Source organism: Molossus molossus, unplaced genomic scaffold (genome assembly GCF_014108415.1).
Source record: "Molossus molossus isolate mMolMol1 unplaced genomic scaffold, mMolMol1.p scaffold_m16_p_1, whole genome shotgun sequence".
NCBI lineage: Eukaryota > Metazoa > Chordata > Mammalia > Chiroptera > Molossidae > Molossus > Molossus molossus.
Genome location: NW_023425344.1, coordinates 275,857 through 302,812, shown reverse-complemented (window position 1 = coordinate 302,812; position 26,956 = coordinate 275,857). Strand labels below are relative to the sequence as shown.

Sequence of the window (26,956 nt, the reverse complement as noted above, 5' to 3'; positions counted from 1 at the left end):
CGGCTACCTGCACCAGTGTCCCCGTTGCCCCTGGAGCCAGCGGGCCCACCTCCCTGCTCAGGCTGCCCTGCCCGGTTGAGTCCAATGAGAACCACGAAAGTAGACCTAAGTTAAGTAAGTGTGGAGAAATTTACGTTTGGGAGAATTGTAAAGATTTTAATTTTTTTTTTTTTTTTGGTACGTGCTCTTAGCGGGAACCGAACCTAGGACTCTCTGGTCCACAGGCTGGCGCTCCAACCGCTGAGCCAAACCGACCAGGGCTAAAGATTTTAATTTTCAATTAATCTATAAATTCACTGCCAAACCGATAAAACTTCTGACATTGTTTTCATTGATTTTGATCTTAAAATTCAATTACCCAAAATTGACAGCAGTACTTTAAAAAATAAGAGTAATAGGGGAGCCCTGGCCGGTTTGGCTCAGCGGTTAGAGCGTAGGCCTGTGGTCCAGAGAGACCCGGGTTCGGTTCCCGCTAAGGGCATGTACCTCGGTTGCAGTTTGTCTCCGGCCCTGGTTGGTCGTGCGGGAGGCAGCCACTCGATGTGTCCCTTTCCCATCGATGTTTCTCTCGCTCTCTCTTCCTCTCTCTCCCTTCTATCTGAGCAAAAAAATGGAAAAATATCCTCGAGTGAGGATTTAAAAAAAAAAAAGAGTAACAGGGGATGGTCCTAGCCAGTGTGGTTCAGTGGTGAGAGCATTGGCTCGAACACTGAAGGCTTGTGGGTTTGACTCCTGGCTTTGGTCGGCGCACATGCAGGAGGCAATCAATCAATGTGTCTTCCTCACATCGATGTTACTCTCTCTTTCCCTCTCACCCCTCCCTTCTTCCCTCCCTCCCTTTCACTCTCTAAAAATCAACGGGAAAATATCCTCAGGGTGAGGGTTAACAAAAAAAATAGAGGATGAGCCTGTTATGCACAGGAGAACTCTCTCAGACGTCAGTATCGTGTGCTGGGCGCTGGGACGGGAGGGCGGCGGTGGACTCGTGAACGAGGCGCTGAGGCCACGCCTGCGCACTTGGAAAAGGAAGGCGGGCGCCCCTCTGACAGCAGCGACTGCATTAGTTCTGGTCAGTTAGAAGATCTAACTCTGAGAAGCAATTTTTTAAAAGAAAATTTAATAAATTATAGAGACAGTTTTGTAACAGTGGAAGATTTCTTAAAAGAGACAAAAAATACACAAGCCATGAAGGAAACAATTAGTATATCTCACTAACTTAAAATAAAAATTCTGTGTTCCTCAAACACCCCACATTTCTTTAAAACAACAAAGGGACCCAGCACTGATCAGGAGTAAATGTGCTCGGACCGCGCAGCTCGCGAGGAATAGTAGCACCTGCAGTGAGCTGGGAGTTGGGGGGAGCAGGCGCCCAGCCCAGGCCCGGGGCAGACGGATGTGGGCCCCTGTCTGACGGGCGCACTAGACCTCTGAGTGCGGCGTGACTGCCGGCACCTCGGGTTCAACGCCAACCACGTCGCCCTTTCCCCTCGCCGCCCTGCTCCGCGTTCCTGCTTCTCCTGCTTTCTCTGCCGTTGTGGTTTGAACTGAGTGTTGTATGTGAGTCCATGTTCGCCATCTTAGCATGTTACACTTCCTCTCGCTTTTTCTGGTGGTTGCCCTGTGGTTGCCCTGTGAGTGACCCTGCGCCACCTCGCGGGTGTCGGGGTGCTCTGTGACCACAGCCACTCCTCGCTCCTGCACACGTGCACACCGGGCACTGCTGCCGTTTGGGTGTGAACACTCCCTCCCGGGTGGGAATCGCAAGCCAAGTGTTCATCTCACCTTCACTCGTCCCTGCTCCGATGCTGCTTCTCCACGTGGACTCGAGCCTCTGACCTGCCTCGTTCCCGTCTCTCGGGCTTTCAGCAACCGTCCTGCGCAGCAGGACCACCACCACCAGTTTTCTTCAGTTTTAAGAAAGTCTTTTTCTTTTTTTTACTTTTGGAGGATAATTTCACAGGGCACAGAGTTCTGTGTTGGTGTTTTTTCTTCTTACACTTTGGAAATTCTTACTCGTGGTTTCTGAGAAGTCGGTGTAATTCTTGTCTTTGTTCCTTGTGGGTCAGCTGTGCCTGCGTCCACCTCCCCCCAGCTTGGTTGTCCTCACCCAAGGATGTTTTCCACTGAGTTTTAGAGAGAGTGGGGGGAGAGAGGGAGGGTGAGAGAGAGAGAAACATGGATGTGAGAGACACATTGATTGGTGGCCTCCCGCGCGACCCCAACTGGGGCCAGGGTTCAAACCTGAGTCCTAGGTCTGTGCCCTGGATGGGGAATTAAACCCGGGACCCTTTGGTCTGTGGGCCAAGCCGTCCAGGGCAGGGTTCTTGCTCCTCTGACTTGCTGCAGACTGTAGTCGTGGCTCCTGGCTGTTCATCCTGCTGGGCGTTCTCCAAGCGTCCTGCACCCGCGGTGTGGTGTCCGGCGTGGATCTGGGGGAATTCCTAGTCTTCATTGTCTTGAACGTTCCCTCAGTCCCTTCTCTCCTCTGTGTCCCTGGTGTGTGTGTCCCTCCCACGTTGTCCCAAGCCCTCGGTGCCCTGTTCTGGCTTTCACAGCCTTTGTTCTCTGTGCTTTTCGGTCTTTGAGGGTTCACTTGATATGTCCTGTAGCTCAGAGATTCCTCCCTCAGCCGTGTCCAGTCTGATGAGCCCACAGAGGCTGTTCAGTTCTGTGCAGTGTTTTTGTCTAGCCCGCACCCCCGCCTTCTGTTCGCTTCTTTCTTAGGGTTTCCGTCTCTGTCCATGCCGCTCATCTGCCCGCGCATGTGTCTGCGTTACCCGTCAGCTTATTCGTCAGTTGTTTTAGATTCCTGGTCTGGTCATTGCAGCGACCCTGTTGTGTCTGGTTCGGATGCTGACTGTGTCCTCACATCGTGCTTTTGCCTGCTGGTTCGCCTCCTAACTTCCTGGAGTGCCAGGCCTGACAGCACAGTGGGCCGAAGGCTCTGCCATCCATTCTGTCACTGTTTCGTCAAGACCAGCTCCACTGTCGTGCCTCTTTGAGGGAGAATAGCACCAAGAGCTCTAAGCCTGCACTGTCCCCGCTTCTCCATCTGCAGCCGCCTCCGGGAGGTGTCAGCTTCACGCACGCTCATGCACCCCCACAGGTGCTAGTCCTGCACTCACACACAGCGAGCCCCACACACAGTGCTCATCCCCACGGCCTCTGCAGGGCTCACGCTACCTGTCACTCGTGTGACTCAGCCACAGAAATCTCCTGTAATAACCAGGTGCTCTCTTGAATTCCAGTTACGCGAAGGGAGACCTGGACATCTCTTACATCACTTCCAGAATCGCAGGTGCGTTTGCCAGCGCTGACCCGAGCACCTCTGACTCCTGTCTGGAGAGGGTCCCAGGATGCTGCCCCTGCAGCCTGCTGCAATTCCGGGGCAAAGGTCAACCCAGCTCCTCTCCCTGGTCTGGGACATCTGGGGCACTGAGGCTGAGAGAGGAATGATGCACAGGGGGAGCTTGGTCTCTGGGCAAAACCAAAAGCAGGGCAGTCGGCGACCCTGCCGTGTCAGGTCTCAGCACAGCCTGCCACCCAGTGTGCCGGCCGCAGACCCTGGAGCCTTCTGCAGATGGCCGGCAGGCGGTGGGTGGGGCGGGCCCTGGCTGATTGCTACCAGCGGCAGGAGGGCTAGCCGCAGGGGCCTGAGTGGCTATCCCCAGGGGCCACCTAGGGGCTGACGGGCTGCTCTCTTTCAGTGATGTCGTTCCCAGCAGAAGGGGTGGAGTCCGCCATCAAAAATAACATAGAGGATGTGCGGTTATTTCTGGACTCCAAGCACCCCGGACATTATGCAGTCTACAACCTGTCCTCGAGGACGTACCGGCCCTCGAAGTTCCACAACCGGGTGAGTGGCCAGACTGCCTCCTGCAGTGCCGTCGCGGGCCAGTCCTCTCGACCTGCATAGGCCGACTTGGGAGAGCGGGGGGCTGCGACGGGGGCTGGGTCTTCAGGCATGTGAGGACACCGCATGGGGTCATCTCAAGGACACTGAAGAGAAAGTCTGATGGGTGTTGAGGAGCCAGCGGAGCCTCACTGCTTCTCACCGTGGGGGAGCCTGAGCCTTCGGGCATAGACCTGTTTCACAGCCGACCCGAGGGTGGGAGAGGGCTGCCTCCTGGTTCTTGTGCCAGGTTTGTTCACCTGGCGCAGATCCTGCCACAGAAGAGTGTGTGAGCGAGGTGGGCGCTCGTGATGGGGCCCCTCCCCGAGGGGTGCAGACGTCAGGCTGAGCCATGCCCCATCCTGGTGCCCCATCCTGCAGGTGTCCGAGTGCGGGTGGGCGGCCCGGCGGGCCCCGAGCCTCCGCAGCCTGTACAGCGTCTGCAGGGACATGCACTGGTGGCTGCGGCAGGACCAGAAGAATGTCTGCGTGCTGCACTGCGTGGTGAGTGGGAGGCCTCGCCCACCCTTCGCTCGGGTGCAGCAGAGGACAGAGACCAGGGAGACCCCTGCCCTGGGGGCTCCAGTGGGCTGAGGGGACAGAGGACAGGAGTGGCCCAGGCGTCAGACAGCGATGGTGCTGGGAGGGGCCCAGCCGAGGAGGGGCTCCCGCTCAGCTGCGGTGCTTTGTGCCCTGAGAGCCAGGGCCTGAGCTGGGCTGGCATGTGCCCCGGCAGGGCCTGGGGGAGCCTCCCCAGTGCTGGTGCCCGGCAGGACTCCGCCACCTCCAGTCTGGGCACGTACCTGCTCCTTTTCCTTTTTTTGGTTAATCCTCACCTGAGGATGTTTTTCTATAGATTTTTAGATAGACTGGGCGGCGGGGGGGAGGAGACAGAGACATGGATGTGATATAGACACGTCAGTTGGATGCCTCCCACACGACCCCGACCCGGGCCAGGGACTGAACCTGTGATCCTTTGGTCCTCGGGCCGATGCTCTGACTGCTGAGCCAAACCAGCCTGGGCTTTTCCACTTCTTTCAATGAACCTGTAGTAGTCTCATGTGCATTCTCTTGTCTCCTTACGAGGCAAGACCCACAGGGATCTCTACCAGCCAGCACTGCCTCATGGCACCCCATCTTTGCCACTCCTGTAGCTGAGACCATCCTGTCCCCACAGCACCGTGAGGCTTAGGGTGGTCCTCACAGGGGCTCCTGCAATGCCCACTTGGAGCTCAGCGCAGCTGCCCTGGTGTGGGTGGAAGTCGCACCGGGGGTGATGACAAAGGGTTCAGCGAGAGGGTGAGCGTCAGGCGGGGGGCAGAGAGCGGGGGCAGAGAGCGGGAGGTGTCCGGTTGGACGAGCTGGCCTCCTTGTGCTTTCCACGAAGGAGCCTTTCTTCTTCTTGGACTGGGTTCTCACCTCCTCGGGTGTTTCCGTAAGTTCCAGAATGTGCTCTCAGCCCAGAGGGTGGGCCCTGCTCTCTGGCCTGGAGAGGTGGGTGGGTGGGGCCCAAGTGAGCTGCCTGTGTGTCCACCTAGGACGGGAGAGCCGCCTCGGCCGTGGCTGTCTGCTCCTTCCTGTGCTTCTGCCGGCTCTTCAGCACCGCGGAGGCTGCCGTGTACATGTTCAGCATGAAGCGCTGCCCGCCGGGCATCTGGCCGTCCCATAAAAGGTACTGTGTCCCTCTTGCAGGGCACTGGTTGAACTGTCCCTGGAAGAGGGGAAGGGTTTCAGGAAGGGGTGCGTATGGTGCAGTGTGGGGTGCAGCTCCAACCTGGCGAACTCGGCCCTGCCTTGTCCAGACAGCAGCCCGGCCAGTGGGTCAGGGCGGGGCGGGATCTCGGCCTTCCTGGGCCGAGCGGCAGGCAGTGCCTCTGCCGGGTTCCTGGGCGCCAGTTCTTGCAGCGGGCATGGCCGTGAGGCCTGTGTCTACGCCGGGCACGGCCACTTGCTCGCTGGGCGGTGGACGGGGCAGCGCCTCTGGCTGCCAGCTCTGCACGCACATGGGTCTGGTCCGAGTGGGTGACGTGAGAGAAGGGGCGTCCAGGCCCGCCCGGGTCGATCTTTCCAGGCCATTCCTTCTGTCCTGGATGGTCCCAGAGCCGTGGATAGTGAGGGCAGGGTAAACACCCTTGTCTGGGCCCCTTGGTGCCTGGGGGTGGGGCGTGGTGCAGTGTCCTGTCCCTCGGCTGCCAGGGAGCAGCCACCAGTGACACCGAAGTTCGGTGTCACTGGAAAGTGGGCTAGGCCACTAAGCAAAGGGAAGGACCACTGTCCCTCTCAACGTGCTCACCTAGAAGCCATGTTTACTCCTGAATTCCAAGCACATTGAGGGTCCTGAAGCCTGCCTGCTGCCCAAGGGTCCTGCTGAGCAGCCACTCACAGTCGGGGGCAGAGCCAGGGAGAGGGCTGTTAGCAGTGGGGTGTGCCTGGCGCTGGCCCCTCAGCCCTGGGCTGCTGACTTGGGGTGTGAGGGGCACAGAGCATCCTTCCCACCCTGACCACTTAGACAGCAGTGGGATTGGCTTCACCCTCATGACTTCCAGCCTGTGGGAACAGGTCACTAGAGCAATTGGCCACCCTGCAGTCTAAGCAGAGACGTGAGCCAGGTGCTAGAAGGGAGGGCCAGCGAGTGGGCAGAAGCAGGGGAGGACGCAGAGACTGGGGAGTCTGTCCTCTTGAGTTTCTGCTGGGCCCTGGCAGAATGGGTCAGACAGTGGGTTGGAGTCTGGCTCTGGGGGACAGGCAGGAGGAGACCAGGTCCTGACAGGAGGTCTGTTGGAGCTGAGCAGTGACGGAGGGGAACCATCTGCAGGGCAGCGAGGTTGGGTCTTCAGCAGAATGGAGGCCGCAAGGAAGAGGTGAATGGAAACGCTTGGTGAGGTGCCGGAGACCGGAAGGCCACCTCCCAGGCTCATCGGTTGTGAAAGGAGAATGTGGAGAAGACCGTGAAGGAGCTGGCCGCCTCGTCGTACTCTCTTGGATGTTGTCACAAAACTCTGAAGAAACAGGCTCCAAGAAATTCTTCAAGGTCATGACAGCACCAAGCCTCAGAAGCTCAGAGGACACCAAGCAGATTAGACACAGCACAGACACAGGGAAAGCCCACCTGCACGTACCTGTTCTCTCTGCTGAAGCTACACTCCAGTGGAAAGAAGACAGATTTCAGCAAATTCCAGAAAAGTTCTCGTCGGAATTCAAGGACATCCACTGAAGATTCCAAGTACTACGATTAGTGAGTCAATGGAGGAAGCAGAGGAACGCGGGAAGAACGCTCAGTTAATCCAAGAGAAGGCCAAGGAGAGGGGACCGGAGCAGCTGAAAAAATGGAAAACGATGGCTGGAGGGTGGCTGCCCAGCCAGGTGGCCATCAGAAGGGAAGGTGCACGGCAGGTGAGAGCAGGCCCAGTGCTGGACTGTCTGCACTTGGGACAGAGCCAGGCAAGGCTTTGGTCAGTGTGGGGCCCGAGGGTCAGCACTAAAGCAGCCGCCTCGACTCCCGTCTGGTCTGCGGGCCCACCTCGGTGCAGCCGGGCTGCGTTCCCAGAAACTCACCTCCGAGCCAGCGCTCCTTCACCCTGAACCGCGTCCCAGCACACTCAGGTCTCGGCTGTGGAGGAGGTCCTGGCGTCTGCCTCTTGCTGGGGGCTGGTGAGAGCCCAGTGGCTGACGTGCAGCGAGACGGAGTAGGGCAGCGCACCAGTGCTTCCCGTCTCGGTGGTGAGAGGCAAGTCAGCACTGCTGCCTGTGGGGAGGAGGGTCGCCGGGGCAGGAGCCCAGACATGCATGTGGAGGCGTGCACCGGCGAGTACTGAGCAGCAGGCTGGTGGGATGGGATTCCGAGTTCACGGAGCAGACATGGTGGAGCTGAGTGGAGACACGGTCACGACAGCAGCTCGCACCTCAGCGCCCCCGTTTCAGGAAGGACGGACGGGTCCGCGGCCCGAACGCAGCCCCAACCAGGCCTGATGTCTGCAGATGTTCCACGACCACAGAGCACATGTCCTTTCAGGGCACACGGGATGTTCAGTAAGAAAGGTCGTACTCTGGGCCGTTCAGCCACAACCAACTTGAAAAAAAAAATAGAAACCATACAAGGCATGTTCCCTGGGCCGTAATAGAATTCAGCTACAAACTGGTAACAGAAAGGTAATTGGAAACATTCCTAAGTATTTCAAAGTCAACTAGTCTACTTCCGGATAACCCATGACTCAGAGAGGGAGTCGGGGAAATATGAGAATATCCTGAACTGAATGCAAATCACAGCACTGCACTTGGCAGCAGAGCTAGAACCTGCGTAGGGCGTCGGCACTGAGCGCTGGGAGTGAGCCCTGGACTGCAGAGGGTCTCGTGTGCTGGCTAGAGCTCCTGTGATGTGGCGTGGACCGCGCAGGGTTCCTGTGAGACGCGGCGCGTGGGCTACACAGGGCGTGTGTGACGTGGCGTGTGGACCGCGCAGGGTGCGTGTGAGACGTGGCACGTGGACCGTGCAGGGTGCGTGTGTGACGTGCGTGGACTGCGCAGGGTGCGTGTGTGATGTGGCGCGTGGACTGCGCAGGGTACGTGTGTGACGTGCGTGGACTGCGCAGGGTACGTGTGTGACGTGGCGCGTGGACTGCGCAGGGCTTGTGAGACGTGGCACGCAGACTGCGCAGGGCGTGTGTGACGTGCTGTGTCCCTTGCCGTGGCCTCTGCAGGTACATTGAGTACATGTGTGACATGGTGGCGGAGGAGCCCATCACGCCCCACAGCAAGCCGATCCTGGTGCGGGCCGTCGTCATGACGCCCGTGCCACTGTTCAACAAGCAGAGGAGTGGCTGCAGGCCCTTCTGTGAGGTCTACGTGGGGGACGAGCGCATGGCCACCACGTCCCAGGAGTACGACAAGATGAGGTGAGCACAGGCCGTTGCCCTGGAAGACGAGGAGGGAGACGTTGCTGGGAGGCACGCGAGGGGCCGTGGTGGCCGACGCCCCCCCGGGTCTGGCGACGAGCAGCAGACAGGCTTTCCTGCTGGTCGCAGGCCTGGTGGGCAGGCAGGCGTGGAGGTTCCCCTGGTGTCACGTGAGGAGTAGCTTCTCAGAAGTCATTTCCTGGAGCCCCTGCTCCCGAAATAGTTTGTAACAAGACCAGGGCGACGAGGCTGTGGAACGAGGCCGCCGTGCGTTGGGAGGGCGCGCAGCCAAGCCCGTACCCGACATCACCTCGGCTCACGTGGGCCTTCTCACTGCCCTGCCCTCAGGGAGTTTAAAATCGAGGACGGCAAAGCGGTCATTCCCCTGGGCACGACGGTCCAAGGGGACGTGCTCATTGTGATCTACCACGCGAGGTCCACGCTGGGAGGAAGACTGCAGGCCAAGGTGGGTGTGCGGGGTGGGCTGGGCCCGAGGCCAGGTGGCCCACAGAGCACGGGGCGGAGGGGTTGGGCCCGAAACCCAGAGTTGGCCCCACACTACGGCACTGCCATCTGCATGGGGGTCTTGGGACCCCAAGGGCCGCTTGTCAGAGAGGGTGCCGTCCCCTTCCCCGCGTCCTCAGCCTGGACCACCTCCCAGCTCAAGGGTGTGGTGTGTGCTTTCTCTGCAGATGGCGTCCATGAAGATGTTCCAGGTCCAGTTCCACACGGGATTCGTGCCTCGGAACGCGACCACTGTGAAGTTTGCGAAGTGTGTGGTGCCGTGTGTGGGAGGGAACACGGGTGGAGTGGTAGCACCCAGCAGTGTCGCACCTTGGGAGGGGCAGGAGGTGCTGCCAGGAAGGGACCTTCTGAGGCGGGTCTGCCCTGGCAGGGCCTGGGACGTGGGTGTTCTACTTCCTGCAGGAAGAATTCAAGACACGATCCAGGTGGTTGTCAGAGTCCATTCATTAAAGCCGGGGCAGCGAGGCAGGAAGGGTTAGGACAGAAGAGGCGAGATCACAGCAACAGGACTGAGCCCAGGCAAGGCCCCTGGGCTCAGAGGAAAGTCACCGCGCAGGGCCCTCGGAGACAGGATCAGGGGGAGCCTGGGACGAGCTGGCCCCGCCCACTGCTCCCCTGCTCACGTCTCATCGGAGCCCTTAGCGCTTAGGAGAAGGGGGCGCAGGGGTGCTCAAGGGAGAGCGTGTGCTGGTCCTTTTTACCTGTTTCCTGTAGGTGGGAATTTTAGGGCAGGTCTCAATCAGAATATTCAGCTTTTCAGGTGTGTCTTTCAACATGCTGATGCATCAAAATGAGTATAGAGAGGGGTTTGGGATCATTCTCCGGTCAGCTTCACCTCGGGTCTGTCTGGCTCTTATCTGGATTTTTGTTATTTATTCCTTCTTCATCCACGCTTGGGTGTGGCTGGCACTGAAGGCACCAGCTGGGTCTGTTACCGGTCCCCCTGACCAGGGTGATTTAAGATACGCACCGTCTGGTCGGGGAGGAGAGGTGTGAACCGTCTGCCCCTGAGTGTCCTTGGTTGGGGAGGATGGGGTCTTGTGATTTATCAGCTGATTGTGCCGCCGTGTGTCTAACCATCTTGTCTCTATTTCCCTCGTTCCCATTGTCGAGGAACTTTCCTAGCCTCTTGCTAACCTGCCTCACGGGGACCCCTAGCAGCGTCACGTGGGGGGGACAGGCGGGCGGTGAGCTGACCCCCAGCAGCTGTGTGGGACGGACGCGGCAGCTGACAGCAGGAGCCTCTCGAGGCCTGTGTGCTGGGTCGGCCTCAGTCCCGGCCTGGCCCAGGGGTGAGGATGCTCGCTTCCCCAGACACCACCTCAGAAGGGCCATGGTGGCTGCCCCTGCACCTCGATTTCTTGGTAGAATGTATCTGCTTACGCACACATGAGGGTGTCCCTGCATGTCTCCCCTTCCACTGAGCACTGCTGTGTGCACACTGCTCTGCTGGGCCGCGAGGCGGAGCCGAGGGAGGAGCTCACGCCCTGGTCAGACCAGGAGGTGAGGGGCCCGAGGAGGAGCCTGTGCTCCCCGCCGTGTCCTTCGCGCTCGGGTGCGCCACCTGTCGGAGCAGCCGCATCAGAGCCTGACCGCACACCTGCCCTGCGAGCTGCAGGTGTCTCGTTTAGCTTACGTTGTATTTGAGTTTCCTGAATTTAATCACCCGAGCACATGTTCTTATTGATTTTAGAGAGAAGAAGGGGGAGAGAGAGACATCGACAGGTTGTCTCCTTACACATCCCGACCAGGGGTTGAACCCACACCCAGGTGTGTGCCCTGGCTGCAAATTGAACCTGCAGTGTTTTGGTGCACAGGGTGACATTCCAAGCACTGGAGACGCAGAGCCCTGGGCCAGGGCAGCTGGACGGAGGGAGGCCGTGTGGGGCAGGGCAGGCTTCCCCACGGACCTTGGCACACGCACACGTGCACACACATGCAGAGAACCAGACTCAGCATGTTCCAGACCAAGAGGGGAGCCGCGCAGGGGGCTCCAGAGACAGCTGCTGCCGCGCCCGGGGCTGTGCTGCCCACACCCCTAGTCCTGCCAGGAGCGGTGGTCAGACCCAGCCCCGGGTCCAGAGGACTGAGCTCCCACGCCGGGCCCCGGCAGGCTCAGTGCCGCGCTGGCCTGCCCGTGGCCAGGCTCAGGAAGAGAGCCCTGGCGTCAGGAGACCAGGGTGCGTGTCTTGTGTCTCCATGTGCTGTTGCTCTGTGTGTGTTCTCCTCCTCCTCTGTGCAGTGGCTTTTCCACATTGACACTCTGAAGGGGTGTGAAGTCTGGTAGGAAAAGACACTCCGGAGACAAGGAAATTTAGGACTTAACATTGCTGGGTCTTCCTCCTGGAGGAAGACCACTCCCAGAGCTTCCGTAGTTTCTAAGCACGTGCATGTACGCTTTACAGTGCTTGTTCTCAAAGACCGAGTGTGGGAGACACAGGAAAAGGCAGGCGAAGGCGCACGGTGAGGCAGATGCGGGAGGTGGTCCAGGTTTGAACAGCTGAGCAACGTGGTCGAGAAGACAGGAAGGTGGGTTTCACTAGAGACCTGGCTGTGTCGAAGGTGCGGCGTGAATTCCAGACTGCGGTTGTTCCGCGGTGAGTAGGCCCCGCACAGGGCGTGGCGGAAGCTCCAGAAAGGACCCCAGAAGGCACCCGGGAGACCAGGGCAAGGTCTGCGTGCCTTTGTTTGGGGTCCAAGACAGCAACCATGGATCAAAAGCTCTTTTTTTTTAGTCCTCATCCTATGATATTTTTCTATTGATTTTTAGACAGAGTGGAAGGGAGGCAGGGAGAGAGAGAGAGAGAGAAAATATCAGTGTGAGAGAGACACATCGATCAGTTGGCCCCTGCACAATCCCAACTGGGGCCGGGGATCGAACCTGTAACCCCTTGGTGTGTGGGCCAATGCTCTAACCACTGAGAAAACTGGCCGGGGCCAAAAGCTCTTTATTATAGAGGATGTTTGTAAAAGGAAAGCCCTCCCCTCCCCAAGTGTGTCGTGGTTACGTGGCTGAGAACCAAAGGCCAGTGCTGTGGTGGGAGGAGGGGACTCGGGGACCGGGACTGACAGCTCCTCAGCTGCCTCAGTGCTGAAAGTAGCCCTGGCCGGTGTGGCTCAGCGGTTAGAGCGTCGGCCTGCGGTCTGGAGAGACCCGGGTTCGGTTCCCGCTAAGGGCATGTACCTCGGTTGCAGTTTGTCCCCGGCCCCAGTTGGGTCGTGTGGGTGGCAGCCAACTTGAGGTGTCCCTTTCACATCTGTGTTTCTCTCTCTCTCTCTCCCTCCCACTCTCTCTGAACAAAATATCAAAAAAAATGTTCTCAGGTGAGGATAAAAAAAAATAAAAGTGCTGAAAGCCCAGCCAGCGTGGCTCAGTGATTGGAGCATCGTCCCACGGACTGAAGTCCCAGTTCAATTCCCAGTCAGGGCACATGCCCAGGGTGCGGGCTCCATCCCCAGTAGGGGGCGTGCAGAAGGCAGCCGATCGATGTGTCTCTTTCACATGATGTTTCTATTTCTTCCTTCCTCTCACTAAAAAAATCAATAAAAACATTTGAAAGTGCTGAAAGAAAACCACCGGTCTGGAATTCTATCTCCAGTGAAATCATCCTTCAGAAATGAAAGTCAAGTCCTGGCCGGTTTAGTTCACCGGTTAGAGCATCGGCCCCCTGACCAGAGAGTCTTGGGTTCAATTTCAGTCAGGGGCACGTGCCTTGGTTGCGGTTTGTCCCTGCCCTGGTTGGGGTCGTGTGGGAAGCAGCCAGTCCTGTGTCCCTCTCTCATCAATATTTCTCTCCCCGTCTACTCTGTCTGAAGATAAATGGGGAAATATTCTCAGGTGAGGATCATAAGTAAAAAGCGAAAGTCAGTTAAAGCTGTTCTCAGACAAGCAGATGGTTGCTGTAGGTGTTCAGACGGAAGACGCGCCCAGGACCTGTGAACTAGATGGAAACAGGAAGGAAGGTCTGCTGGGCGCTGAGGTCCTGGCGACGTGCTAGCACCACTGGTCATCGCTCAGCACCGTCCTGACAGCATGGCTCATGGGAGCTCGCTGCCCCCTGTGGCGGTGGCGAGCGAGCGGAGGGCCAGCTGGGCGTTGCTCATGCTGGTGCCCGGCCTCCTGGAGAAGTGAGCGCTTGGGACCAGAAACGGACTCGGACGAGAATGTTCCTAGCCCCGCTCCCCTCTCCACCGACAAGACGGACGCGTCCATCTCTGGGCGGTGTGACGCGGGTGTGTGCGTCAGGAGACGATCCCGGTCAGTGCTGTTAGTGTCTGTCACCACACGTGGTCACGGGTCTCCTGTCACAGCAGCTCCCGGTGCTCGACCAGGTGTCGCGCAGTCACCGCGCTGTGTCGGCAGCTGTGCTGATGGGCAAGAGACCCCAGCGCGGTGGGGGCGGGTAGACAGCTGTGAGCAGAGGGCTCGGGTGCCGTGGGCCTGTTTATCGGCCCAGGCCCAGGCGTGGCCATGACGGCCAGGGAGAGGCCACCGGGCAGGGTCGGGGGCTGGCTTGGGGAGGCAGAGACCCGGGCTGGAGAGGACTCTGAGTGTGGGGGTCTGTGGGGGGGCGGGGTGCTCAGGTGTCAGCGCTGCCGCGGGAGCAGCAGCAGCAGCAGCACGGTGTCTCAGTGGGGCAGGTGCCGCTGGTGCAGCCAGAGGTCACGGCCTGACCGGGTCCACCCTCAGCGAGGTGCCCTGCACCTGAAGACCAGTCCCATGTGTGAGGTGGGAAGGTTTGTCCCTGCACAGGCCAGTGTTCCTGTTTTCTAGCTAAGCGTGTCTGGAGTGCACTGGGGCCTGAGCCCTGTGCCCTCTGATCCAGGACCTGTGGCTGCGTCCCTGCTCACAGACCTCATTGTGCCCTCACTGGCCTGCTGGGTGAGCGGCAGGGGCTGGGGAGGTGGGGGCAGGCAGCACCAGGGAGGTGCGGGCTGAGCCTGCAGAGCTCCTGCGCCCCTTTGTGTGGCCCCCCACCTCCCTGGTCCCCACTGGCGGCTGGACTCCTGCTCTGCCAACGTCGCTGTCTCTGGGCTCACCACTTGTCTGTCCCGCGTTAGCCGCGCCTGCCTGGTGAGGGCTCCGTGTCGTCGTCTTGCTGTGGGAGCGAGTGGGCAGCCGCTCTCTGCTGTGTCCTCTCCCCTGTGCACAGGTCGTGTGTGTCACTGGTTTTACTTGTGGAGAATCTACTGTGGCTTCACCACCCTCACTGTGGGTGTGGGTGTCTTTGCGGCCCCTCCTGTGCCTGGTGGTCGTGGTTTGTTTTGGGTGGATGCCCCGCGGACAGCAGGGTCCCTTCCTCGACACCTCTGGTCTCAGGGACCTGCCGCCGCCTTCTGTCATCTCACTGCCGCTGGAGAGCTGGGTCTGTCCCCACGAGTCTGTGAGCTGCTGGCGCCCCAGAGAGATGCAGGCCACAGGCCAGGTCCGTCCGCGACCGTGCCGTTGCCAGCTCGCCCTGACGCGCTGGACCCCGCTGTGCCCTGACCCAGGCTCTGCCCCCTGTAGCTCTTGGAGACCAGAGTCTTGGGCTCCCTGCCTCCCCTTCCCCTCCCAGCAGGGCGGCAGGTGGTCGGACGAGTGCTGCTCGCCCCCGTCGGGGCTGCAGGGGTCTCCATCTCATGGGCTCCCGTTAGCCGCTGGGGACTTTGGCCAGGGTGGACTTTCACGGAAACACATTTACTGTCTCAGGTGGCCTGACCTCAGCCCAGTACCCAAGGGATGAGGGCCGGCCCAGTGCTCCCCTGGCCAGCTGGGGTGCTGCTCTGAGGGGTGCGTGCGTACGACGCACAGACCCCTGGCCGGCATGACTGGTAGGGCCAGAGGGCGGACGCCCGACTCCCCATCGCCTGCACTGTTCTGTGCTTGTTCCCTGGGGCTGTGGGGCGACCTGTGCAGCTGCTCACGCTGCTCCCTGACCAGTGTGGCCTCCCCCTGCAGGTACGACCTGGACGCGTGCGACATTCAGGAGAAGTACCCGGATCTGTTCCAGGTGAACCTGGACGTGGAGGTGGAGCCCCGAGACAGGCCCAGCCGGGAGGCTCCGCCCTGGGAGAGCACAAGCATGAGGGGGCTGAACCCCAAAATCCTCTTTTCCAGTCGGGAGGAGCAGCAGGACATCCTGTCTAAATTTGGTGAGGTCTTGTTCTGCCGTCAGCATGCTCGTTGGGAAGCCTCAGGGTCAGGCCGCCTGTGGGCTCAGGGAGGCTCATGCTTTTAGGGCAGCCCTGCCCGCGACGCCCACGCGGGGCCTCTGCCGCGTCTGCTGTGCCGGCTTGTCTGCGGGAGCGGGTGTCCCTGCGCCCTGCGCCCTGCGCCGCTCGGCCACCAGCACACCTGGTCTTCTCGGCAACCCCGTCACTCAGCTCCGTTGTCTCATCTTCTTATTTCAGAACAGTTACTAAAAAAGTAGCATAAAAAGTACACAGGCCGGTAGGACTTGTGATTCCATCTGCTGGCCACATCACAGTTGTCTTCATGTTCTCGGTTGCATTTTTTACATTTTCTTACGTGAAGACAGCTAAGTACCCCTGAGAAGCATGTGCGTGTGTGTGCGGTGGTGTGCTGCGCAAGCATGTGCATGTGTGTGCACAAGCACGTGTGCATAGGTGCGTGTGTGCACATGTGGGCTGTGTGGCTGTGTGGCCAGGCCAGTGTCTGAACCTGCACTGGGATGGTGCAGAGGCTGGGCCGGCGGCGGTCAGTGCAGGGTCCCGGCGTCCAGAGCTGGCGGCCGGCGGCTGCAGGGCAGCGTGTCCTGGGCCGGCGGCGGTCAGTGCAGGGTCCCGGCGTCCAGAGCTGGCGGCCGGCGGCTGCAGGGCAGCCTGTCCTGGGCCGGCGGCGGTCAGTGCAGGGTCCCGGAGCTGGCGGCTGGCGGCTGCAGGGCGGCGTGTCCTGGCGGTGCTGACGCCCTCCTCTCCCTGGCAGGGAAGCCGGAGCTGCCCCGGCAGCCGGGCTCCACCGCACAGTACGGCGCCGAGACGGGCTCTCCGGACACGGAGCCCACGGAGTCCGAGTCCCCGCAGAGCAGCAGCACCGAGACCAACCACTTTCTCCACACGCTGGACTGGCACGGTAGGCACTGTGGGCCACGCCCAGCGCCCTCGCGCAGGCGAGTGTCTCTGCTTCCCCGGCCTGCGCCTGGCCTCTCCCCACCGTCCGTCTGCGGCGACTCCAGCCCGTCAGCGTGCCGCTTTCTTTTCAGAGGAGAGAGACTTGGAGGCGGGCGCAGAAAGCACCTTGGAGACTCCCCCCGCCCCGGCCGAGGACGCGGGCGAGAGCGAGCCATCGGACGAGGACGCAGCAACGCTCTCTGCTGGGAGCAGGGACGTGGCCGACGAGGACTCGCCTGGCCTGGCAGCCAAGGCTCAAGAGCAAGAGTTGATGCTTGATGCAGACACGCGGGCCTCACCGCAGGAGCCTCGGCCACCAGAGGAGGGTGTCGACCTCCTGGGGCTGCACTCGGAAGCGGGGCCAGCACCCCCTGCACAGGCTCCCGGGGGCCCCCCCAGCAATGCTGACCTGCTCAGCTGCCTCATGGGGGCCCCTGAGGCTGCTCCTGAGGGTCCCCCAGGCGATCTCCTCAGTGGGGAGACCCCCCTGCTCTTCACAAGCTCTGCCTCCACCACAAGGGGGCCCACGACGGCCGGTAGGTGTGAGCAGTGAGAAGGGCACCGTGGCCGTGACCTGGGCGGAGCAGAGAGTGGACGGGTGGGGCAGCAGCCAGGCCTGGCTGGCAGGGGGCCTGTCCTGAGCTCCTGTCCCAGAGTGCCAGGGCTGAGGACGTGCTGGTTCTCGGTGTCGGGTCGTCCTGGGTCTGAGGTCTGTCCCGGTGTCGGGTGGGTGGCTAGGCAGTGCCCTGTGCCCTGGGCTCAGGCCTGCAAAGCACCTCATGTCCACCTGCTCCTTGGGTGTCTTTCTGCAGCCGACCCATTTGACCCTCTCCTGCTAACATCCGATCCAGACGCTCAGCCCTGCTCCAGGCCTGACCTCTTTGGTGAATTTCTTAACTCAGACTCTCTGGCGCCCCCGTCTGCATCCTTCCCCTCCACCCACAGTGCCCCACCCCCTGCCTGCAGCCCCGCCTTCCGGCAACTGGGTGAGTGGGTCGGGGGTGGGGTGGTGGGGTGGAGGCGTCCTCCCTCCCTGCAAGATGACTGGTGGGCTACTGTCCACCCTCATGCTCTGCTAGGTTTTGGGGGGGTGGAGGAGGTTCTGGGGGTGCTGTGTGCAGCTGTGAGTGGGGGCCGCCTGCGGGAGGAGTGATGTGCACCGTGGTCCTGGGAGTGTCTCCACTGGTCACCTGTCCACTTCGCCACTCAGTGACCCGTGCTGTGTCCTTGGCCTGTGAGGATGGGAGGCTGCTCAGTGTCTGCTGAGCCCAGCGCTCAGTATGCCCCCGCTGAGGACACTTGGCCGGGACGCCTTGGCCAGCTGCCTGGATGGCGTCCTCTGCCTCCTGCTCACAGCCAGCAGGGGTAGGATGTGGATGGGCTGTGGCCCACCTGTCCCCTCGGCCCCCAAGAGGCCCTGTGAAGGCCACGGCCTGCCCCCCAGCAGGGACACACAGATGGTGCTGCTCTCTTCCAGGGGGTGCATCAGAAGAGCCCAGCAAGATGACTGCCTCAGCCAGCCATCCGGACCTGCTGGGAGGATGGGACACCTGGGCCGAGGCGCCGGCCCCCACACCGGCTGCAGAAGGTAGGGTCTTGCCCGTCTCTCCGCGTCACCGTGACATGACCGTAACCCTCCCAGCAGAGAGGAGTGAGGCCGGTGGGCACAGGACCCTCACCCTGGTTGGCCCCCCAGGGCTTTTGTGGGGTTTCCTGCCTTCTCTCCTGTCCCACCCCATCCCTGGTAGGTGCGCACAGGTGCCCTCCGCCTGGTCCCTTCCTCGTCTCCTGGTCTGTGGGTGACGCAGTCCAGGGCTGACGTTTCTCCCGTCACGTGTCCCAGGGTCCTGGCTGCCGTGCCTCTGAGGCCGCGCTCCACTGGCGGCCGTCTGCTCCTCATGCCCTGTGCCTGTCCTGCTGGGAAATGTCCTCGTGCCATCAGAGGCGGTTGTGTTGACGAGGCCTGTGACAGGTGCCCTCTGGGACCTTCTCATAACTGGTCGCCCAGGAGCCCGGCCCAGCCTCGGGTTCCCACGAAGTTGGGTGGTAACTAAAGATATTATCTTCCCAGTTCGTTAGGCCATCAGTTATTCTAATTTGCATTACATGACTAGACGTGAGGCTGGCGTTTCTGTGGAGAACTGCCTCGTGTGCTCTGGCGTCTTTGCAAGCCCACCTCTGCCTGTCACAGGGCCCTTCCTGCAGAGCAGCCGTCATCGCGACGACGGTCGCCCCTGGTGAGGGGTGTGCACGGCCCGCCCAGGGGTCTCCGTCTCTGACACTCACGTGGTCTCAGACTGGCAGTGTTCTGTAGAGTGTTCGCATCAGCCGAGGGACAGGAAACCTCTGTGTGGCGGACAAGTTCGCCAGTGATGGTCTGGGAAGAGTTAATTTCCAGAGAATATAAGGGAACCACCTAATGCAACACTTGAAGACAGTCAATCCAATTAAAAAATGGGCACCCTGGCCCGTGTGGCCCAGTGGTTACAGCATCTGCCCACGCACAAGAGGGTCATGGGTTTATTTCCAGTCAAGGGCGTGTGCCTGAGTTGCAGGTTAGCTCCTGGCCCCCAATTGGGGTGCATGCAGGAGGCAACCACTCAATATGTCTCTCTCTCCCCTTCAACTCCTCCCTTCTAGTCTCTAAAAAAAATCAATGAAAAAAATATTCTCGGGTGGAATTAACCCAAAAAAATGGGTGAAGGACCTGAATAGACATTTCTCAAAGAGGATATACAGATGACCAAGAGACATGTGAAAAAATGCGCAGTGTCACGAATTATCAGAGAGATGCAAATTAAAATGACTGTGAGGTATCACACCTGTCAGAATGGCCTCCATCAACAAATCATCAAACAACAAGTGTTGGCGAGGGTGTGGAGGAAAGGGGACTCTAGTACACTGCTGGTGGGAATGCAGACTGGTGCAGCCACTATGGAAAACAGGATGGTGTTACCTCAAAAAGTTAAAAATTGAACTTCCATTTGATCCAGTGATCCCACTTCTAGGAATATACCCTAAGAAGCCTGAAACACCAATCAGAAAGAATATATGTACCCCCATGTTCATAGCACTATTTACAATAGCTAAGATCTGGAAACAGCCCAAATGTCCATCAGTAGACGAATGGATAAAAAAGCTGTGGTACATGTACACAATGAAGTACTATGCAGCTGTAAGAAAGAAAGATCTCTTATCCTTTGAGATGGCACGGAAGGACCTGGAGAGCATTATGCTAAGTAAAATGAGCCAGTCAGAGAAAGACAAATACCACATGATTTCATTCATATGTGGAATATAATTTACAAAGTAAACAACAAAATAGAACCAGACTCATAGACACAGAAAACAGACTGGCAGCTGTCAGGGGAGAGAGGAATGGGGGTGACTGGGTAAAAGGTGAGGGATTAGCCGGAGAACATGTGCATGGCCAGCGGACAGACAGCAGTGTAGTGATGGCCAGAGGGAAAGGGGGTGGGGACCGGGTGGAGGTGAGGCGCGGGGGGGGGGGGGGGGGACACATTTGTATAATAGTGTCAACAATAACAAAGTTAAAAAAGAATATTACAAAGCACATCACACTAAGTGCTGTCACAGAGCCAGGACATGGCTTCCCTGGGCATCTTCTGAAGGAGCAGCACAGGGCACTGGGGGCCACGCTGGCCGGGACGGCCGGGCCCTGGGCTGGCGCTCCTGCCTCAGCCACACGGCCCCCTGGAGCATCAGGCCGCAGGGCAGGGCTGCACCTCCCTTCAGTGGCCCCTGCTTTAATGGCCTGTCCTTCTCCAGGCCCCTTTTCTTCTGGAAGCCAGCCAGGCCCTCCCAGCGCCCCAGGCAGCCGTGTCAAGTCCCAGACCCTGGACCCGTTTGCAGACCTGGGCGACCTCAGTTCCAGCCTCCAAGGTAACCGCAGGGTGTGCTGGGTGTGTGGCGCCTGCTCGTAGGAGGGCTCAGGCCGCCTGTCCCCTGGCCTGCACCCTCTGCCAGACTCGGGCGCCCCCGATGGGACCTTCACCTCCATCCACGGAGGCCCAGGGCACAGGGACAGGGTGCAGCCTGTCCACCCGTCGCAGGGCCGGCTGACAGCTGCCACCAGCAGGCGCTGGGCCGGGCCTGGCCCCATGGCCTCAGTGCTGGGCCGTCTGAGGAGCAGGGGCTCCGTGTGGGCTTTGTGTCACGCCTGCCTCTGTTGGCCTCGGAGCTGACCCGATGCCCTGGGATGTGTGCCCCTGGGGTCCCCGTGGCTCCTCAGCGTGTGGGCAAGCAGTGTTCAGAGACTACGAGTGTCTGTGTGTCTGTCCTCCCTTGGCAGTCAGGTGGCGTGAGGAACTGGTTGGAAACAGCGTCTCCCTGAGCACTTGTTTGGGGTGGTCTGGTGTGTGGCCCTTGGCTGGCGTCTCCCCAGCTGGAGCGTAAGGGCCACTCTCTGGAGCCCGCTGGTTCCCCGTGAGCCTTTGGTCAAGGGTCCTCAGCACTGGGGGTCCCTGCTGCCCTCCGCTGCCTCCTGACCCCCTCTGCCTCCAGCCACGCTCGGTCCCGCTGCGGTGCCCCTGCCGGCCCACCTCGTGTGCGTGGACGCTGCCGCCATGTTGAGTCCTCAGGGGCTTCCCTTCTGTTAGCAGCGTCCTGGAGTTTGAGGTTGCTGTCTCTCGGGCATTCCTGGAAGTTGGGTGTGTCTGGGACCCCATCCCTGCGTGGCCTCTGTCTCAGGCCATCTGAGTGCGGGGGGCCGCCTGGGGCCTCCTGGTGCTGCCTGGGCTGTGGGCCCAGGTCCTGGCTGTGGGGGGGATGTGTCAGGATGGAGCCCGGCCCTCAGCTCTGCACAGACATCCAGGACCCTCCATCTCGCCCCTGGGAACCAGGGTGTGAATGAAGCTGAGGTGAGAGAAGCAGAGAGACGCAGACTGTGCTGGAGGCTGGGCACCCACTTCACCAGGTACAGTGATGACGCGACAGTCCGCGAGCGGGACAGACCTGCGCCAGCTGCCCAGAGACACGTCCTCATACCGCAGAGCCTCCACTGCGGGCCCGTGTCCTGGGCGGGAGCAGACCTGTGCCCCTGGGAAAGGACAGAGGCCATAGACCAATGTCCTGCTCTGACCACATGGAGTCAGGAGGAGCCGGTGACTGGAGACCTTGGAACGGGAAACCAAACCCTCACAAGCAGCACACAGGTGGTCTCGGAATGTCAGGGAGGTGGCTTGTCGGGTGCGGGAAGGTGGAAATACGAGATGTGGTGCACGCTGCCCGCTGAGGAGGGGAGTCCCGTCACCTGCAGCCCTGACACCTGGAGGGAGAGCCAGCAGCAGGAGGAAGGAGATGAGAGCCCAAATCAGCGAACTAGAAACCAAAGCAGCAGGAAGTGAGTGAACGAAGACTAGCTTTCTGGACAGATGGGTACCGTGGACATGCTCTGCCGAGACGCCTCTGGCCAACGCGGGCGTCGCTACAGCTGTGAGGGCTGCAGGGAGGCGGGTCTCCGCTGCCAGGCGTGGGGGCAGGCGTGAGTGGGCAGATCCTCCCGTGTCCCCCGAGCTCAGTGTCCAGGCCTCGTGCCGTCGGTCTAGCACTGCGGCTGGGAAAGCCTCCCCCAGAGGAAATCTCCAGTCCCAGGTGGTTTCATTGCAGAGTTTGTTTTTCCTTTATTGGTTTTAGAGAGAGATGGAAACATCGATGAGAGAGAACATCGATGGGCCGCCTCCTGCACGCCCCCTACTGGGGATCAGGCCCACAATCCCGTCATGTATCCTGACCAGGAATCAAAACAGGGACCTCTTGGTGCACGGTCAACGCTCAACCGCTGAGCCACACCGGCCTGGCTCATTGTAGAATTTTATCAGACGTTTAAATAATTTACACCATTTCACGTAATCTCTTCCGGGAAATGGGAAGAGGTGGGAACATTTCCAGTTGAGTTTGTGAAGCTAAAATCACCCTAATACCAGAAACCAAACAGACTGTCTGAAAGAGAAAACTACAAGGCAGTGTTCCTGTGAACATAGATGCAAACATCCACAACAGTATTGGCGAGTAGAGTCCATCTGTACTCAAAGAGAACTACGCGTCACACAGTGGGCTTCTTCAGGGCCCAGGCTGGTCGGCGTCCCAGACCCGCTGACAGAGGCCACCCCCCATCTCGTCCCCGGCGCAGAGATGGCACCTGCTAACGAGGCACTCAGCTCGTGACGGGAGGAGAACAGCATCAGCTTGGCAGTAGGTGGAGGCCTGTACCCCGAGGGCAGAGTCTGGGCAGCGCGCCCTCTCCCCCTCCTCCCTGGGGTCCAGCTTGCACAGAGGCAGGCGACGGGAGGGGAGCCCTGCACACATACGAAGGGGAAGGAACACTGTCCGCCGTGGGTGGCAGCTTGTTACATGGTGGGTGTTGGGGAGTCTCCGAACACCGTCCGATCCACCGACGAGCACCCGCCTGGTGACGGCAGCAGCACGGGACCCAGCCGTGCGCGTCGTGAGAGGAGAGCACAGGGCGACCCTGACGGGACGTGTCTGCTGGAGCCACACGGCTGCGTGGGGGAGACGGCTGCAGCTGTTAGTCCCCAGCTCGGGGGTCCAGCGCAGTCCCCACTACAGTCCAGGGAGGGCTTTGTGGGCACGGACAAGCTCGCTGCCCACTCCCCGGAAAGTCCGAGTTGGAACGGCTGGGGCGATTTGTGGGAGCAGAGGAACGTGGAAGGGATGGCGTGCCTGGCTTTAGGCTCACTCTGTAGCCGCCGACATGAGGACTGCGTGGTTGGCAGGACACACGGCAAGCGAAGAGTAGGACCCAGAAATGACTCCCCTGAGTGAGACCAGCTGGGCTCTGGCAGAACCGGGACCACTTGCAGCTGGGGCTGCAGCACTGGGCATCCGTCTGCAGACGGCAGAGCCACCTCACCTGAGCTCCAGCCCTCACGGGCGCAGGACGGGCTGCGGGTGGCGTGCAGTGCGCAGCCCGGGGAGAGAGCAGCCTTGGGCCTCGGGCCGGGGTGTCACAGCCACGACAGAACTAAGTGGGGCTTGATCAGAACTGTCTCCTGCCTGCCAAAGTGCAGGTCTGGAAAGTACGTCCGGCCCCACGGAGCTCACCCCCTGGGCGTGGGCGACTGAGTCCTCAGTGTTGTGGGGTCTGTGACTGGCTATGGGGTAATGTGGACTGGCCAGCTGTGCTCTGGGCGTGAGCCAGGGCGAAGTTCTGCGTCCAGCACCCCACGAGGACCTGCTGCCCGTCAGATGCAGCAGCCCATCACACTGAAGTTCGTGGCATAGTTAGGCCTTGGCTGTGCACAGGTTTTGGGGGATGGCTTGGCCTGAGGGGCCCATGGGGCACCCGGGGCCCGGGCTGACTTGTCTGCCTGGAGCTGCTGCCCTTGGAGGGAGCGAATCCACCGGGCAGCCTGAGTCGTGATGATGCCCCGCACGGGGGCCTCGCCAACAAGCCCTGAAGGATGCTGGCGCCACTCGCCCTCAGGTGGACGCCAGGGACCTCGATGGCCGTCAGCCCTCAGGAACCGTGGGCGGAGAAGCGGCTCCACCTGAGGCCGGTGGGCAGTGAGACTGGGTCAGCTTCTGACCCGAGGAGACGCAGCTGCCGTTTGTCCAGAGGAAAGGGGGCGTGTGCAGCCCTGTGCCGAGTGTCCGCAGCTGCGGCTGTGACCGCCCCGCCCCCGCACGGGCCGAGTGTGCCCCCGGAAGTGCTGCCAGCAGTGCGAAGTGGTGCTGAGTGGGGAGAGCGGCGCGGTCACCTGCAGTCCGGGCCACTTCAGAGCAGTGAGATGAGCCATCGGGATGGAGAGCACACAAGTGTGTACACACGGAGTGTCACAGCTGTGCACACGTGTGCACATGTGTGCGCCGGGCCGGGCTCGGGGCTCTGCTTGTACAGCTTCCTGAGTCTGTTTCCAAAGGAGGCAAAGGAAGCAGCCCTGCATCCTTAACCCGGGGAGGCAGTGCCCACGCTGGTCCCCCGCCCTTGGGACTGCGCCCCATCACCCGGGTGGGGCGGCAGCTCTGTGGGGCCCGTGCTGACGTCTGGCTGTGCTGCTGGTTCTGCAGGTGCAGGTTCCAGCACGTGCGTCCCTGAGATGCCCCGTCCACAGCCCTCAGGGACCCGCGGCCTTCAGTGTTGTTAACAAGCCCCCCCCCGTATTCCTAGGCTCTCCCGGTGGATTCGCTCCTGGAGGCTTTGGTCCCAAAGCTGCCCCTCCTCCCAAGGGCGCCAGCTCCTGGCAGACAAGTCGGCCCCCGGTCCAGGGTGCCCCATGGGCCTCCCAAACCAAGCTGCCCCCCAAAACCTCTGCGCAGCCACGGCCTAACTACGCCACAAACTTCAGCGTGATCGGCGGCCGAGAGGAGCGGGGTGTTCGTCTCCCCAGCTTTGGTGAGTCCGCCCTCTTTCCCTCCATGTGTGGTTTTCTCCTGGGAATGCTTCTCCTTGAGACCCAGTGCCCTTCACCCACAGTAGCCGTGTTTGTGGGGAGGACATTGTGCAGATGGGTATCTGTGGGTGTCTCTCATCCCCAGACCAGCACGTCCGGGAACTGGCTCGGCCTCCTCAGTTGCCCGGGCAGCTGGACAGTAGCCCAGGCCTGGCTGTGATGCCGTCACGGGGACGGCACACCCCCGTCAGCCCAGGAGGGGCAGGCTGCCTGAGCTCAGGGCTGTTTGTGCCCACAGAGCCCTTCTGGGAGTTTCCCTCTCCTTTCAGCTGACCTTGGTCCCAAAGGGTCATCGAGCTGGAAACAGTGTCCTGGGGGTGGGCAGGGAGGTCCGTGGGGCCCTGGTGTCTCAGTGGACTCTTCTCCTCCAGGTCAAAAGCCGCGGGTGTCTGAGGACCACTTTGAGGACCTGCTGTCCAAGCAGGGCTTCTCCTCCAGGGCCGACAGGAAGGGGCCCAGGACCATCGCCGAGATGAGGAGACAGGGACAGGCGAGGGACACGGACCCGCTCAAGCTGAAGGTGTGCTGCGGCCCGGGGTGCAGCGGGGTAGGGTACCCCTGGGCTGACCGAGGCTCTCCCAGCACTGTGGGTGTGTCTGCCTCTGCCCTGAGTGAGCAGCAGAATGTGTGCCGTCTGGTCCTGTGCGGTGTCCAGCCAGACCTGGGGGCGGCGTTGACCGTGCCTGGTCGGTGAGCACAGACAGTGGGACGGCAGGCCTGGCGCGTCCTGGTCGTTGGAGCTGCTCGGTCTGACGGACGGCACGTGGAGCCACCGTGACCACCAGCAGCACCGCGGGGCAGGGAGGGCTGTGGCCAGGACTCCTGCTCTGTGTCACCTGCAGCTCCTGGACTGGACCGAGGGCAAGGAGAGGAACATACGCGCCCTGCTGTCCACCCTGCACACCGTGCTGTGGGACGGCGAGAGCCGCTGGACGCCCGTGGGCATGGCCGACCTGGTGACCCCCGAGCAGGTGAAGAAGCAGTATCGCCGGGCCGTGCTGGTGGTCCACCCCGACAAGGTGAGCGCCGGACGGGGTCCACCTGGGGGCAGTGAGCGCCGGGCGGGGTTCCGGGAGCAGGCATGAGGCCATCCTCACCTCTCGCCCCTCAGGCCGTGGGGCAGCCGTACGAGCAGCAGGCCAGGATGATCTTCATGGAGCTGAGCGACGCCTGGTCCGAGTTTGAAAGCCAGGGTGCCCGGCCCCTCTTCTGAGCTCTCAAGGTCACAGCTGCACGTGGAACCAGGAGCTGCTGGGCTCGAGCAGGAGAGCCTCCTCCATGGCCGTGGCCGTGACCGACGCGGCTGCACCCCAATGGCCTGCCCTCCCCAGCGGACCAGAGCTGCCTGGCAAGAGGAGAGCATCCCCGAGCCTCTTGGTTTTCGCTTTTCCTTTTCTTTTTCCCAAAGGAAAGTGTTGTCACATTCCCCCCACAATCGTCACGGTTTGTGATTTGTTCTGTTCGATGGCCGCCCCCCAAGAGCGCGCCCCCTCTTGGGGTGGAGTGCGCACCGTCCTCTCCTGACCCCTCAGACATCCTGTGTCCCGGGCGTGACCAGCCTGGAGGCCGCTTGTACATATTAAACTATTTTCTGATGACGCCGTCTGCAGCAGTCCTGCCTCGCTGATGCCGTCACCCGGCTGCTCTTGGCTCGGACCCTGGACACGCAGCACAGGGACCCATGTGCTGCAGGGTTGGGGTGCTGGTCACTGCCTTGAGCCTCCTCGGGCCCCAGGGCAGCCGGGCTGGGTGGTCACGGGCAGGAGACGGGTGGGATGGGGCCAGCGGCCCACTATATCTTTGGGTCCTGGTGGCCCGGGCCGTGGGCACTGGGCAGCCGTGGTCACTGCCCCTCCAGACGCTGGCCCCTGTGAGACTGGAGAGCCCCGTGTCCACTGGGTCCCCCTTCGGAGCAAGAGTGTGGGGGCGCCCGGTGTTCAGGGAATTCAAAACACACACCTGGTGTTTGATCTGTGAGGATCGAGGCCCCGTGTGCACCCCCACCCGCACGCTCAGGCCTGAGCCCCTGGCGGCGGGAGTGCTGGGCAGTGTCTTGGCAGAAGGAAGTCCTGCCACGCTGCTCCCTGGGCGGGGGGCCCAGG

General features: G+C 60.8%; 1 protein-coding gene across 3 annotated transcripts in view; it reads left to right on the top strand.

Annotated features, from left to right (window-relative positions):
* GAK (cyclin G associated kinase) overlaps nt 1-26,391 on the top strand; it is a 55,155-nt gene extending 28,764 nt beyond the window's left edge. The window contains exons 12-28 of one of the 3 annotated variants that reach the window (XM_036280074.1): nt 3,249-3,298; nt 3,708-3,856; nt 4,274-4,396; nt 5,431-5,564; nt 8,590-8,784; nt 9,133-9,250; nt 9,477-9,556; nt 15,251-15,444; nt 16,238-16,384; nt 16,515-16,958; nt 17,235-17,408; nt 17,900-18,010; nt 20,212-20,325; nt 24,572-24,796; nt 25,226-25,374; nt 25,697-25,873; nt 25,966-26,391. In XM_036280074.1, coding sequence (XP_036135967.1) covers nt 3,249-3,298; nt 3,708-3,856; nt 4,274-4,396; nt 5,431-5,564; nt 8,590-8,784; nt 9,133-9,250; nt 9,477-9,556; nt 15,251-15,444; nt 16,238-16,384; nt 16,515-16,958; nt 17,235-17,408; nt 17,900-18,010; nt 20,212-20,325; nt 24,572-24,796; nt 25,226-25,374; nt 25,697-25,873; nt 25,966-26,067 — 2,686 coding nt within the window. In that variant the 3' untranslated portion in view covers nt 26,068-26,391. The remainder of the gene's footprint in view (nt 1-3,248; nt 3,299-3,707; nt 3,857-4,273; nt 4,397-5,430; nt 5,565-8,589; nt 8,785-9,132; nt 9,251-9,476; nt 9,557-15,250; nt 15,445-16,237; nt 16,385-16,514; nt 16,959-17,234; nt 17,409-17,899; nt 18,011-20,211; nt 20,326-24,571; nt 24,797-25,225; nt 25,375-25,696; nt 25,874-25,965) is intronic. The other 2 variants (XM_036280081.1, XM_036280086.1) reach the window with 2 other exon arrangements.
* The last annotated feature ends 565 nt before the right edge of the window (nt 26,392-26,956 follow it).